The following is a 15,287-nucleotide window of genomic DNA, read 5'->3' on the forward strand; positions in this document are numbered from 1 at the left end:
GTCAAATTGTGACACGTCTTGGCATTAAACCATAAAAAAACCTATAAGCAAAATCTCCAATCATGCTTTTTTTCTTGTGTTTTTTTTTCTTCTTTAGGTTTAATTATCATAATTTCAGGGGTAAACCGTGCGACGTAGCGCAAAAATAATTAAATTTTCGTTCCCCTTTTGACAACCTACAGTAATAAAAAGAATAGAAACAAAACGTAATGGCGCGCGTCGTAGCGCCAAAATAATCCAATTTTGTATGGAAGGAAGAGGTAAGGAATGCAATCTCCATAGGCAGAACTGTTGCAAAAGTTTCCAGCTGTCAGCTATAAATAATAGTTCCAAAACTCTCCAGAGTAGCGCTAGAGTAGCTAAGAACCTAGGCGTTATTGATGGAGTGAAGTGCGCTGTCTATGATTTTTTTTTTTTTAATATTCAAGGTATTGTAGCGCCACCTATTTAAGGTATTTTGACGGACACTTTTTGGTTTATGGAGAGGTCATTCCATACCTCTACCTTCCATACAATTTTTGTTCCCCTTCAATACCCCACGCACTGTATAACCTATCAGATTAGGACATGAAACAATCATCATCATCCTATTGTTATTATTATTTCATTGCAAGTTTGAGAACACTATACTAATCTCGGCGAGAAACGGGGTTGCCGGCCGCGTATCCCTACCACAGACATCGTAACCCTTCGTTTCCCGGCCTCTATAGTAATGTACTATGACCCACACTATGACCCGTCAAAACGACAGTAACCTAGGCCACCGGAGAACTATTCCAAAATAACTTCATGAAAACATTCTACGAAACTTTATCCACGTTCTTAATACCTAAAGTAAACGATAGTTAGCCTTTAATAGGGAGCGTACATAAAGTGTAGGGGGCAGCACAGAAGACGTCAAGTTTTTGGCGCGACGTGTAAATGTGAAGTTTATGCTTCCAATATCAGGCGCGGATCTAGCCCTCAAAAAAGGTTGTGGTCACAGCACAGCCACCCGAAAATCGGCCAAGTGCGAGTCGGAGTCCGAACTCGTTCATGAACAATCATGACTCTTCCAAGTCTTAAACGATTGTACTACCGATCTCAATAGACTGAAAGTGACGTCACAAGGCTATTAGGGGACTACCTTATCAATTTTTTGCAGATACTCGATTCTCAGACAACGTTTCGCAGGTCAACGTTTCATAGAGGGATTTATTGGTAGATCTAACTTTTAGTCGACATTTGCTAGTCTTGGTTCACATACCGTACAATTCGCTTTTCTGTTAATTAGCAGAACACTGACAGAACAATTATTGTATGAATTTCGTTTGGCAGAGTAATCTTTTCGTTTAAGGAACTATTAGTAGAGTAACTTTTTTTTAAATATTTTATACATTTTTTAAATATTTCGTTGAGTAGTCTAGTCGACAAGTTCAAAATGGTCAAAAATAGAAATACTTGAAAAATACCTCATTGGAATTGAAACAATGTCGAGAAAAAGTCTAGAAAAACAAGGTATTCGAATTCGAATCGTTTATTAGTACAAAAAATTCCAAAGTTATAAAAAATATGGTATTTTGTTTTTTGTCAATATCTCATAAACTATGAACATTTAACAAATGAAAACAAAAGATTCCTATAGTATTTTTCAAACAGGAGGGGTATGCTGATAGATTTTCATTGGATTTAGATTGGAGCTTTTAGGATATAAATTGTATGGAGATGATATCTATCAGCGTACCCTTCCCGTTTGAAAATTTTTCTCTTCTTTATAGTATTATAAAGAAGAGAAAATTTTCCAGTAAAAAATCCAACTCTTGGTACTCTAAACTGTATTCGTTATAGTTTTAATTTAACGTTAAAAATAGCCATCCGTGCTTCATTTTCGGGATGCGCACGCGGCGTGAAAAAGCGAGTAAGTACGTAACATTAAATATTATTTTAAAGGTAGATTTTTCAACAAGGTAGACAATTATTAATTAACACTTTTTTCTCGAACTTTCGTCTCTATTGTAATTTTTTTAAATGTTATAATTGGCGTAAAAATATTTCGCTTCGTGGAGCCCGTCTTATTTATATACTTAACAAGATCACGTCACAAAAAAAATTATAAAATTAATACTTTGTGTAAAATTTCAGAATAATAGTGAAAATTGACAAAAAATTAAAAATCAGGGTAAAATTGTTAAATATAAAACAATATTATAACCAAAGTATTGTTTTTTTTTATAGCGTGATATTGCTTAGTGTGTATATAAGAAGAGCACCGATAACCGAAATATTTTTACGCCAATTATTTGAACTTTTTTTTTTGTTTACATTTACGATAATGAAGTAAGAACGAGATTTTTTTTAAATTAATTATTTACTACTTAGGGCTATTTCCAGCGGTAAATTAAAACAACAATGAATAGAGTTATAGTACTTGGTTTTTTTTATTGGAAATTTCCACTTCTTTAGGAATATTTTATTTTCATTTCTTAAATGTATTATAGTTTATGAGATTCGGCTAAAAACGAAATACCATATTTTTCATGAATATTTATTATTAACTTTTGCGATTGTTTATGTGCTAATGCTAAATATACGCTTCGAATACATTTTTCTAGACATTACTTCTTATTCCGAATCTAATGAGGTACCACATGTATTTTTAGAAGCGGTATCTAAATTTGCTGACTAGACTAAAGTTATTTTCAACTTGCTGACTAGACTGAAGTTATTTTGGAATGAAGTGACAATTTAATTAAACTTTAACTAACAGTTAAATTAGTAATTTAGCAATTGCGGTAGGTACTTATAATATTCGGGTCGACAATATAGGTATCGAAAATCGTAAACGATTTATTGCAGTCTATGGAGCACTTTTTATACATAGATAGATGAACGCTACGCTAACTACGCTAAAAAACTCCTACAGATGTAAATTAAAAGCTGGCAATATTTTAAAATATTGTACTAATATTTGTGAATGTTGAAGATTTCTAAGACTCCACAAGCTAAAAGTAATTGCCCCTGTTAGTAAATAATCTTTATTTTTTACAAATAATTAGGACTCGTGGTGGCGAGAATTTCTAAGTAACACCAGATAATCTGTTTTCAACTTGGGTAAGTGTGACAGTTATCAAACTATCAATTTACGAAAAGTAAATCCGCGTATCAATGTTATGCCAACCAACGAACTACTTTGTGTAATGAAATTTTTACAAAGATTCCTCTGTCATAGCATCTGCGAAACAAAAATCGGCATAATTTTACTCGAGGAATTCATAGGGCACCCTATTAGGGTTGTGGGCATGCCCATCGTGCCCACAACGGTGGATCCGCCCTTGTCCAATATAACAAGATAGCAGAACCTACTATGCACAAGAAAACATACGAGAACAGTAGATGGTAGTACTTGCTTTAGCGTGAAGAGTCAATATACGGTCGAGGAAATGGATTCTGTTCACTTTACATTGGCCATTTAACAGCTCATAGCATAAGTATGAACCATGTATGAACAACCATTTTTACTTATACCGCAAATTGCTACAGAATCAATTTCCTCGACTGTAAATATTTGTTTCTGATTCAGGCCTGATGGAAGATCCTCCAACGCGCACGGTCCCTATAGGTAAGCGAGTTACGAATTATTTATTATGAGGATTCCTATGTAGAGTATTACTAGTTATGGTAAAGAAAAACACTAGGTACATGTCCATAAATATTTTTTTATTATTAATATCTACGATTATGACTTAGGTAATTCGTAAAATTAGACAGTGATTCGTACTACAACAATTGACGCCTAATTTAAACTAAACACACATACTTAGGTACACGTAAACTAAGCTGGATTATATGTTTTAACTGAATATTTCACAATAAGAAAGTAGGTAGCCCTATTTCGTACTTAATATACCAAAGACTGACCTATAAATCTCTTGAATATTACAGTACTTATACAATACACGTGCGAAAAGTAGGAAATTCGCAACGAGCGGTGATATATTGAAACACGACCGGAGGAAGTATTTTAAATAGACACCAGTTGCGAATCACATATTCGTACGCGTATTGTATAAGTACAGCGTTTTACACTACATATGGCCCTTTAAATTTTCGACATAGGCACGTAAAGTGCTAATTATCGAACTAGCTAGGGCGGAAAAGTAGCACATTCATGAGCAATTTATTATTATCAATTGAAATGAAAAAGCTCATAATAATACAGATGCCCACACTCGACATGAAATTTGAAAGAAGGTAGGAAAGGAAGTATTTAAGTGAGTTTTTTTTTTTATACTACGTCGGTGGCAAACAAGCATACGGCCCGCCTGATGGTAAGCAGTCTCCGTAGCCTATGTACGCCTGCAACTCCAGAGGAGTTACATGCGCGTTGCCGACCCTAAACCCGCCCCCCCTCGTTGAGCTGATAGTGACACGTGTTCGTAGCTGCCTCGTCGCAATGCAATTAATACAAACCTAGAATAGGACACTGTGAAAATCCACAGGCTGGAGTGCATTAAAGACTCGAGTTTGAAATATTCTTACCCCCGGAGTTACGTACATCACACTTGCGAAGAAAAAACTTAATTTTAAGCGAAATTATTCTTAATCCGCCATATTGTCATTCTTTGACAGTTTAGGCATCGAAGGCACAACCCTATCCGGCATTCAGCTACGATTGAAAATTTTTAAAAAATATTTTACTTATATGAGTTATATGGCTACTAAATGAATCAAATTAAATATCGTTTAACATAAACAATAAAAATAAATAATAAACGGCCGTATTTTAAAAGTGAAACTCATTTATTTTTCATTCGTAAGAATTAGTGACACAATAAAAAAAGCTATAACTCCCTCGGGTGTTATAGCTTTTTTCTCAATCCATAACTCCCGTGGGAACAATACATGCGTTTGTCCTTCAGTATACCTGCATGAAATAAGAGCTTTGTCGAGCAAGTGTGATGAAATTTTAATTAAATGTCAAATACAGTAGGCATAGGTTATGCCTACTTTATTGTTTATTTAAATTTATATTTTTTCTCCTTTTACGACATGGTCCTATCAGCAGCATCTGTAAACGAGTAGGTACAGTCAAGGATATACAATGTATGTTGTTATGGCATTATACATAAACGTCTGTCTACTAAGGTACTAATCTAACAAACCGTTGATAATCGTTTGTCTTTATCCATCATTTTGGCATATCTGTTAGTTAGAAAGAGACAAAATTTATCAGATATTCGTAAGAGGTTCCTAACTTTTATGAATATGATGATATTCTATTGATGTACGTACGGTGACAACATATTTAAAGTCTGACCAGTAATATATGATCACGCGCCATATTGCGCAATTTAATTTGAACTACATTTTTCATACTAAACTGAACTGTCACCCAATACATAAGAATAACAGCGCCCTCTTGACAATGATCAATATGATCATATATTTTTGGCCGGGCTTTATAACATTGACTGTACCTAAGCTATATCCACAGTAAAGTTTCAACTTGACTTCCAACAATTATGAGAATAACTTTGGCAATGCACTGTTCAGTGCCGATGTATATTCTAAAGCAGCAATAAATAAAATTAACTTGATTTATTTAAAACGCTTTTTTAAAACCGTTAATGGCAATTTCTTATTCGGGACTTTTCAATTATTAAATTCAATTTTCAAGTATTGAAAACATATTATTTTAATTACATATTATATTAAGATACCCTTATAAAAATATTTTCTTAATTTAAAGTATGCGACATAAAACACACTAATTTAACTAATTGTAATCACAAATCACAGTGATCTTCAAATCATCGACCTGCGTCGGCCTGAAACAAAAAGAATATTAATAAATTAAGAGCATATCCCTCCTTGAAGACTAACTTTTATATATTTTACAAAACTAACATTTCTTTATTAAGAGCAATTCCTAGCTGAGCAACTTTTCAAATCTCGAATTTTTGAAGCTATGTTTCTGTCGCGCTGCGGTGGGCGGGAGCCGGAGCTATCTAAGTGTGAGTGCGCGCACACAGACGCGAGACTCGTGCGCTCGCTCATTGCGCGCCGTTCCGTCGACATCGCCCGCGAGCCAGACGGAATTTATTCTGCGCTGCCCGACGCAAGTTGTTTTTGTTGTTACCACGTAATATTGTTTTTCATTTTTATATTATACTGTATCTATTACACCCTAATACTAAACACCCTATCACCTGTACTAAATGTATTTTACACCTATGATGACGAAATAATAAATGATTGATTGATTGAATGATATTAATTACCATATAGGTAAAAACTGCAAAATAGAATGATGTCTCAGCTTCGGTTGTCGTCGTACAGTCAAGTGCAAAAATATGTATCGAAAGAATCGTCTCATAAATATGGTACTACGCTCTTATTACACTGGAATAAGATGCTATGGGACATATTTTTGAGTAAGATGTGTACACCCATATTTTTACACTTGACTGGACCTATCCGTATCAGTAAGTTGAGAGTGATCATGGTGTATTGTGAAATTTTGTAAGTAGGTATAAATATACCTATGGTTAAACTACAATCTATTTAACTTGTAGTACGATGGGGCTAAACTTGGGCCGCCTTATTGAAGAACGTATCGCAATGACAATCTGGGTAAAGTATGTTGGGATAATGCCGGACAATTTTGGGACCAATTGAGAGAACTCGTGAAAAAATGTTTTTTCGAGATCTCAACACGTGACAGATTCTTTAAGTACGTAGCGAATCGTTAAATAATAACCGTAGATTCGGCCTGAATTTTGGTAATCTTCAATATAGAACGGTTTTAGTTTTGTACCTGTGTAAAGATGAGACATACTTTTTTTTAGGGTAACGAGTGTTTTGCCATCAAGGGAGAACATTGGATGGTGAAAAAAAGTTGCTTCTAATGGAAAGAGAATAAGGTATCACAAATAAATAGGTCCGGTGTCTACCCTTTTGTATCCGATCTTAACCCTGATACAAAAATTGGTAAAATTGTGGCTCTCAAACTTTGATACCTATGTCATAAGGCAATTTGATAAGTAAACAATGTGCTAAGAAACCTCTTATTGTAAGGTTTACCCGAAGTAATAAAAAAAAACACTAAAATAATAGATACGTTGCGAAGTTTTGACAATTTAAGATTTCGTGAACTGTACAGGTTTAGGGAAAGTGTAAATGTATTGTTTTTTGAATGGAATGTAAGTACTGGAAGGTCTGGAAGATATTAAGTACTTAAGTAGGAGGGACAAAAATCAAAATAAAAAATAATCGTGCTCAGTCATTTTTAATGAAGGTCGCCAAAAAAATAAGAATCAAACTTAGAAATCAAAAAGACTTAGTAGTTCTTTAAAAAGGTCAAGGTCACTGAGAGTCCATCTTGAAGTATGGAACATAATTAAAATTGCGATTTTGTTGGTTTAATTTTGCAATTATGTGTATATATATATATATATATATAGTTGATATACAATCTTTTTTTTTTTTAATGTAAGGATCGTATGTAAAGAGTAAAGTAAATATATAGGAAAAGAGAGCCCTCTTGAAGCATTTTAAGGAAACTAATTTCGAAGCCCTATCTCTATTTTGTATCCGAAACTAGCAATGTATGTATGCGTGCACATCTACATTATGCATCCGTATGTGTAGGTACTTTATTGCGAAAAGTTGCTTATTTGCTATCTATTTTACTCGATTTTGTTATAAATTTCAACATGTATCATCATCCCTATACAATATAAATACTCTTTATTGCACACCTCAATAAAAGAAAACAATACAAAAGAAAACATACACATAAGCACAGGTAAACAACATGCGGTCTTATCGCTAAAAGACAACCTTTGGGTTACGGAAATTAAAAAAATTACATTGTCAGTAACCGTCGCGCTGGTAGTGGCACTGGATAAAAATAATGGTACGAAAGTGTGATCAAGAAAACAATAAATGTGATAATTAAGGTCAGTAGGTAAATTGAAGAAAATTTAAAGTTTGATAATCACTGCTGTTTTTTAAATAGGTAAAGATCTGATTGTTTCTGGTTCGATCTTTACCTGGAAGGGTCAAAAAAAAGGGGGAAAAAGGGGGTATCGGTCTACAGCAGTGCTAGGTCTGTTAACACAATTACAAAAACAAACACAGTTTCATCACAATACGCAAAATAAATTACAGAGCGAAGATCGGATAGAAGGAAGAATTCGCGAAATTTACCTTGCTCTCTGTGATTGCACATAGCACAAGCCCGACTCCCTGAGCGACGCGGGGACACTGACAGTCGAGGCGCAATGAAATGGCGTCTTACACAATGTTGCCAACATTAAAAAATAAAGCCAAATTAAGGGGAAATGAATGTCCTACGTTCTTCACCCGCATCCGGTATTTACCCAACATACCTTAATCGTTGAACCGCCGCATTTCAAAATGGCCCTTATTTTGATATCGGCTAGCCGTAATGTAATACGGCGGATTATACAATATGACTGCGATACTTATATATAAATCCCCTCGTCAATGTAATTTCATTAAATTTTCTATCTAGTGGCAAACATCAAAGTAGTTATCTTTTACTTGTGACGCACAAGTGTGAGCAATGTAAAATACGATATTTCTAAAAAAAGTTGCCTACTACGTAATAAAAGAAAATGTGATTATTAAATTATAATACGAAAGGTGGTCAAATCGCAAAATGCTGTCGTTTTATTTAAAATAATGAAATAATTAGACCAGTTCCGAAAGTACCGGGAAATCCCGGTTCTTTAAAACAGTACCGGTTCTGCAATCCCTAATAAGGATGTTATGCCCATCACTATTCCTCCTGTGTACGTATATTTAGAAACTGTCTCCGCCTCCAATTCGTGCGATAAGGACAACTGCAGCTCGGACCGAAATTCACTCGCAAAAAACTCAATAATCGAGGTTTCGCTCTCGACTGTTTCCTCCTCCAAAACGCAACTAATCATTATGAAATTTTGGAAATTGCAAGAGGAAGAAATAATCTATGCCGCTATGTTTTGATTTTTTGGATATTTTTTGTCATATTTGTATACTGTGCCTTTTTTTTACAGCCAATTCAATTTAGCCGTTTTTGCGATTTTCGAGGCGCTGTATCTTTCTTCAAAATAAAATAATCCAAAAAAGCAAAACATAGCGGCACAGATATTGATGATATTGATCTTATTTGAAAAAATCACTGCTCTAGGTTAAAAATCCAGGGAGGAATCAGTCGAGAGCGTTTGTATGGAAAAATCGCAACTAGGAATTCCTCTTAACCTCAGCACCACCACCTGATAAGTACCTCCCTACCTACTTCGATTATAAATTTCACACCACTCTCGTGTTTCTTTTTTAATTTCACTCGTGCATATCGAAATTGATTGTGCTCGTGATATTAATAGGTATAGAAACGAAGACTTGTGTTAAATAGGACTAAGTTGTAAGGTATAAGACTGAGTCATTCTTACATATAAATAATCATCTTTGTGTAAAAGACAATGGATAATGACGCAATAACAAAATTTGAAGATATTTGAAACGCCTCTCAATGCTTTACTTTCGATACTTTGGGTATTGTTATGCTCGGTGGTAGAGGCAATAGATTGTTTCCATATCTGGCGTGAAATTTTTTGTCAATAGACCAATCACTATCTTCGTTGTTATCTACTCTCTGGATATCTGGACCTATCTGATAATCCTGCAAGAGAATCAATGTAGATATAGTTATTACTTTATATCATTTACTGGGAATGCCTCGACTACGATTATTACATTTTGTACTTACCAATGCGTCAGTCTTTTTGCGTAAATTGGACCTAGACAGTGTAAGCGCTAACTCCGACTGAAGTCTATTGGAAATATGTTCATCATCGTCTGCCGGCAAAGGCCCATCAAGTTTGTCACCACTGAGGAACTCCAGTTTTGAAGGTTCACGCCGGCTGTTTCCGCCTCCAGCGTACTCCCCTATAGTGACAGACACCGGTCTCAGGTGTTTCTTCATCGTCGCTGTCCCAACTGGCGCTTTCACAAAATAATTCGATGGCGGCTTTGGTTGCACGTTAGCGGGATTCTTTAATGTATACGACTCTAGCGAGTCCAGCTCGGCCTTGTCATCTTTCACGCTCTTTAGTTTAAATTGTGTCTTAAAATCTGTCTTGTTATTGTAGTCGGGCGTAGGCGTTCGTGCTAACGAACCATTTCTTTGGTTCAAAGAGTTAACTAGATCTGTGTTAAGTGTTTTTGGAATCGATTTCAATATGTCTAGTTTTTTATGTTCTCCGTTCTGTTGACCATTCACCGCTGGCATCTGAAAGGAAGTTAATACAACTTAGTTATCAAGGCCAGATTTCTCAACCGATTTATCAATTGGCCAATTAACCAAAAGTAAATTATGATGCAAAGTTTAAAATTCTTGGCGATTTGCTCTGCCAATAAAATGCTTAATTGCTGTTCAACAACAAATTCCAGCAATGAATGAGCAAATCATACATTTTGATGAGGTGGATGGTAAAATATTTTAAGGATACTCTCGATTAGCGATGTTTAATTTCTAAAACATTTTATAAATTTCCTTAATTGTGAAACAGTTATTTCAACGTTTGTACGGTAAGTTAAAAGAAATTAAGTAGGTAAAAATTTGGTATAGATTACTTGTAACATTTCCGGTACTCTTGACGATGCTATAGATAAGGTTTATGATCGAAAAATTCGTAAATGTTTGGTGAGGCATGCATAGCAAACTTGCTGACTCATGAACCTGATTCAATGGCATTTGTAAGGTGTATTCCCATCTATGACCGAGCCGGTTTCTTCCTGCCTTTGTTATTATACAAATGTCGATTTTGAGAGTTGCTATTTGAACAGTTAAAATTACAATTCGTGAAATAAAAATCATATAATGTAGGTACTTACTTGACGCTGTTCAGCATAAATAATTTACATCATAAATATGAAATCATGTTTATTGGTTTCATCATAACAACTGCCTATAACAAGTATAGAGTTATAGCCAGTCAGGGGGCGGGCACAGATGGGAATACACCATTTGTAAAGGTACTGAGATCATCCAGAAACTTCTTACCGGTGGTGGTGGAGGAGGGTTGTCCGTGGCTTCTCGTCTTTGCTGTATATGCTTATTAGAATGCGATTGTCCATTTGCGATTTCCCGCTTTTGCTGGAACCCATTTATGTCTTCGCGTTTTTGTAAAATGTGCCCGTTCAAAGCTTCGCTTACATGCCCGTTTGGTGTATCGCGTGTTTGTTGAACGTGCCCGTTGAAAGTTTCACGTATTTGCTGCGTATGCCCGTTGGTCACTTCTCGTTTCGCCTGCTGGTGCCCGTTGGTAAAGATTTCCGACTGAGCTTCTTCCTTCCTCAGCGGTAGCGTTTGCTGGCGATCCTAAATATAAATTGGAATTGAGTATACAAAGTGTCTATATAAACAAGTAAATATAGGTAAGTATGTTAGTTAGATATAGATGTATAGTGTTATTTAATTCAAATGCAATGTACCTATATTGTTATATGAATAAAATGACTATGACTAGGTTTTCTGCAATTAGTGTACACATTAACGTGCAAATAGAAAGGGGGAGGAAAATTTATTTCCAATAGAATAAAATCTAAACCTAGACCTGCTGTATTTATAATACTTAAGTATATGGTACTTTAAAAAAGTATTATCATCAGTTGTAAATACAATTTTGTTTGCGAATGCTTAAAGTGGAGTTCAATAGAAATGGCAAATAATGGAAAAAATCCAGATTATTTACCTTCATTTCTTCGTAATCTCGCACTTTTTGTGGACAAACATGATTTTATCAACAGTTTATACTTATTTTTTTATTTATATCAATTACTAGCTAAAATATATGTGAATGATTAATATTTCAATGAAAACAACCAGCGTAAAACTTTTTAAGAAGAAAGAGAACTGCCGATTCTCCATACAAACCATATATTAACCATATCTATGCCACTACCTTTGACTTTTTTTCGACTTTTGTATTATTATAAAATATAGGAGCAAAAAATAGATTTCATACAAAATTTTAAATGCGTCTAACTCCTATAGAAATAAAAAATCGAAAAAATGAAACGTAGGGGCAAAGCTGAGGCTAATATACAACAAACTGTCAATATATTTTTAATAATGTTAAAATCCAGAGAGGAAAATGAGGACTACGTTTGTATGAAAAGGTGATTTTGCACGGGTCCTCCACTTTCGTCTTAACAGATCTTTTAGCATTCGACGTATTATCAAATGCTAACAAAATCTGTCATATTTGTCATTTCTATTGAACTTCACTTTAGATAGCTACATTCATTATACTTATTGTACATAACCTCGACTATAAGTACTCAGGTTTCATGATTCGCATTCATGCAACCAGCTAAGTAAAAAGTAATTCTAATGAGAATATTGCAGCACGGAGAAAACTTGTAACGAAATGTAAACGAAAGTAGCATTTTTTTTAGGGTTTTTGAAATAATCTAAGCGGAATTTAAAGATACAAATACAATCTGGGGACACGGTAGTGCTCCCGCCAAGACGATCAAAGCGAAGCGCAAGGGCACTACCTACCTTTTCTCGAAGCGCTTCGTCGTTATTTTGAACCCTCATAACCTGGGTTTCGATTATACCAGATAAACAAAATTCTCGGGGTACAATGTCAATAGTGGACATATTAAGCATAAAAAAATTTGAAGTTTGTATGGGGAATCAGTAAAAAGAGATTGTATAAAAGAAACCCCCAGATACGTATTTCTTTTAAGAGTAAATCACCGCCAACCCTTTAAATTAGGGGATGGTACAGTGTCACAAGCAACATACAAAAATAAGTGAAATCCCATCAAAAACATTTTTATGTAATATTTTGCCAAGCCTTACCATAAGGCTCACACTGTCAAAAAGTTATCAGATCTCTTGTAGAGCCAAGCTTCTAACTCTGAACCCATCATTTAGTTAACTAACAATTTACGGATCCATTTTAGTTTTGAGATTGAGCCGACAAATAGGCAAGCGACCACAGATAAATTTTAATTCTAGAAATTTATATTCAACAGAATCGTCTAAAATTCCAAAGCATTTAAAATATGAACTCAGCATAAAATAAGTAAAGCGTAGTAAGTAGGTAGGTAAATAAATGAATAATAAAGAAATATTTTAGGACATTTTTAAACATATTGACTAAGTCCCACAGTAAGCTCAACTTCATGTCATGGGTACTCAGACAACCATACTCGTATATATAAGTAAGTACCTGGGCGACCGAACAAGCTCGGTTATAACTATTTATTGTAATATGGTGGTGATAACCTTAACTATTTTTTTTTACTAAATTAAACTTGTCTAAAACAATAAAAATTAAAAAATTATATATAAACTTGAACATATTATAAAAAAAAAAGTTAGTCACCGGGCGAGATTCGAACCCGTAACACTCGTTTCTAGCCGTCCGCGTGGCAACACGAAATTAGCGACCATAATTCTGCGTCGAAAGAAAAACGCATGAAAACTCGAAAACACGCGTTTTCCCAAACATAAGACTTAATCTAGATCGATTGTATACCCCCAAAAACCCCCATATACCAAATTTCAGCGAAATCGTTAGAGCCGTTTCCGAGATCACAGAAATATATATATATATACCTCTATAGCTGAAATAACCTCTATTTTCACCTCTATTATTAGAATCTTGAGATTTGCGAGGGCTTCGAGGTACGAGGGTTAAACAAACTTTGCCACCGAGTGGAACAAACTTTTTAATCACACCAACACAAGGAAAATATCAACTGTCACCCATTACAAATCAAATCCAAATGAATGCTACCTATATTAAATATTTATTATTTAAAATGATAACATGAATGTCAACTCTACCTGCCAACATAAGGAAACAAATCAAAACACTCTTGTGGATAAAATGCTACTGTCTCAACAGGGTGCCTAGCCAACGTGCCAATCGTTTACGCTCTGTAGTGTAGCGTAGTCATCTCTCTCTATGAACCACAACGACATTCCCAACACAAAAAATTTCACCACACAAGGAAAATACTAACTTTAAAATATCAAACAAAATCAAACCAAACAAATCCAAAATTAACGTTATTGAATAATTATCAATCATTATTTAAAAAACAATTTTACCAGCTAACATAAGGAAACAACTCAAAATATGCACTTGATTACTGTGCCACACCTGTGGATAAAATGGAACTTTCTCATCAGTTTTCGAAGTATCAAGACAGCTGGTGTGGTGAAAATAACTATTATTTGTTTGTTTACGCGATTCGGATCCACATAAAACATCTAGGTACGTATCGCATTATAGAGGAAAAAATGCATTCTTTATAACCTTGGGGGAATTCATCATCACACATCGAGTTGTGTATAAAAACCCACAAAAACGTTACAAGCTCCTTCTTGGAAATTATTAGGGTTCTAAACCAAGCGTGAAGGCGTATGATAGGGTAAATCAAAGAGTATAGGTATTATTGAGTCACAAAGTTCAAGCCGAATGTGAATGAAATAAAAATGTTGACAGTTCAAGACAAATCTCGTATAGGTATCACCAGAGAGTATCTAGTGAATGATTACACAAACAGCTACACAGAGTAGGTAAAGTAATCGCAAAGTCAGTATTGAATTAATGAATGAGTGAATGTGACTTAATCGCACGATAAAAGAACTTTGAAGAAATCTTGCAGCTAGCCAGCTACTACCGGTACATAAAAATAATACTTATTTCAAAATCAGGCCATCATTACATGTATGATTATATTGATTATGTTCTTGTGTGCATGCCTTCAACTCTCGTGCCCATACCTATACCAGCATTACCAGTACCAGCTGAACCTCTTCAGCTCTCACGTACGAAGGAAGGTGTACGGGTTGTACCGACAGCCAATTCCTTAGGCCACCGTAAAACCATGTCAAAGTGACGTTATATTATAAGGAAGAGATGGAAAATGACCGATTTCCTCGCGGGTATATCTATACGTCCTTATTTATTAAACTTGCCAATATCTACGGCATATTTGTTGGCAAACTCGACTACTCGTAGGCGTTTCTGAATAAAATCAATTTTTTTTATGAAGTATTAGAATCCCTAGCACACCAATAAAGTCGAATCAGTCCAGCTCTGCACAGACTTTACAATAACAAAGCGTGAAAATATAGCAATGAAAATATGACATTTAAAGTGACACTACATATTTTCACCTGTCAAAGTCGATATAGAGTTAGCTTAGACGGATTCTATCGGGTTTTAGTCCGCGTAGCCAACGTTACAATCGTTAACGCTCCGGAGCGT

General features: G+C 34.9%; 1 protein-coding gene across 2 annotated transcripts in view; it reads right to left on the reverse strand.

Annotated features, from left to right (window-relative positions):
• Window positions 1-3,675: 3,675 nt before the first annotated feature.
• The window catches only part of LOC133516962 (uncharacterized), a 69,720-nt gene continuing 58,108 nt past the window's right edge, over window positions 3,676-15,287 (reverse strand). The window contains exons 10-13 of one of the 2 annotated variants that reach the window (XM_061850035.1): window positions 11,054-11,371; window positions 9,758-10,279; window positions 9,441-9,670; window positions 3,676-5,807 (exon numbers count right to left, since the gene is read on the reverse strand). In XM_061850035.1, the coding sequence (XP_061706019.1) occupies window positions 9,518-9,670; window positions 9,758-10,279; window positions 11,054-11,371 (993 nt within the window). In that variant the 3' untranslated portion in view covers window positions 3,676-5,807; window positions 9,441-9,517. The remainder of the gene's footprint in view (window positions 5,808-9,440; window positions 9,671-9,757; window positions 10,280-11,053; window positions 11,372-15,287) is intronic. The other variant, XM_061850036.1, reaches the window with a different exon arrangement.

This window comes from Cydia pomonella, chromosome 4 (genome assembly GCF_033807575.1).
Source record: "Cydia pomonella isolate Wapato2018A chromosome 4, ilCydPomo1, whole genome shotgun sequence".
Classification (NCBI taxonomy): Eukaryota; Metazoa; Arthropoda; class Insecta; order Lepidoptera; family Tortricidae; genus Cydia; species Cydia pomonella.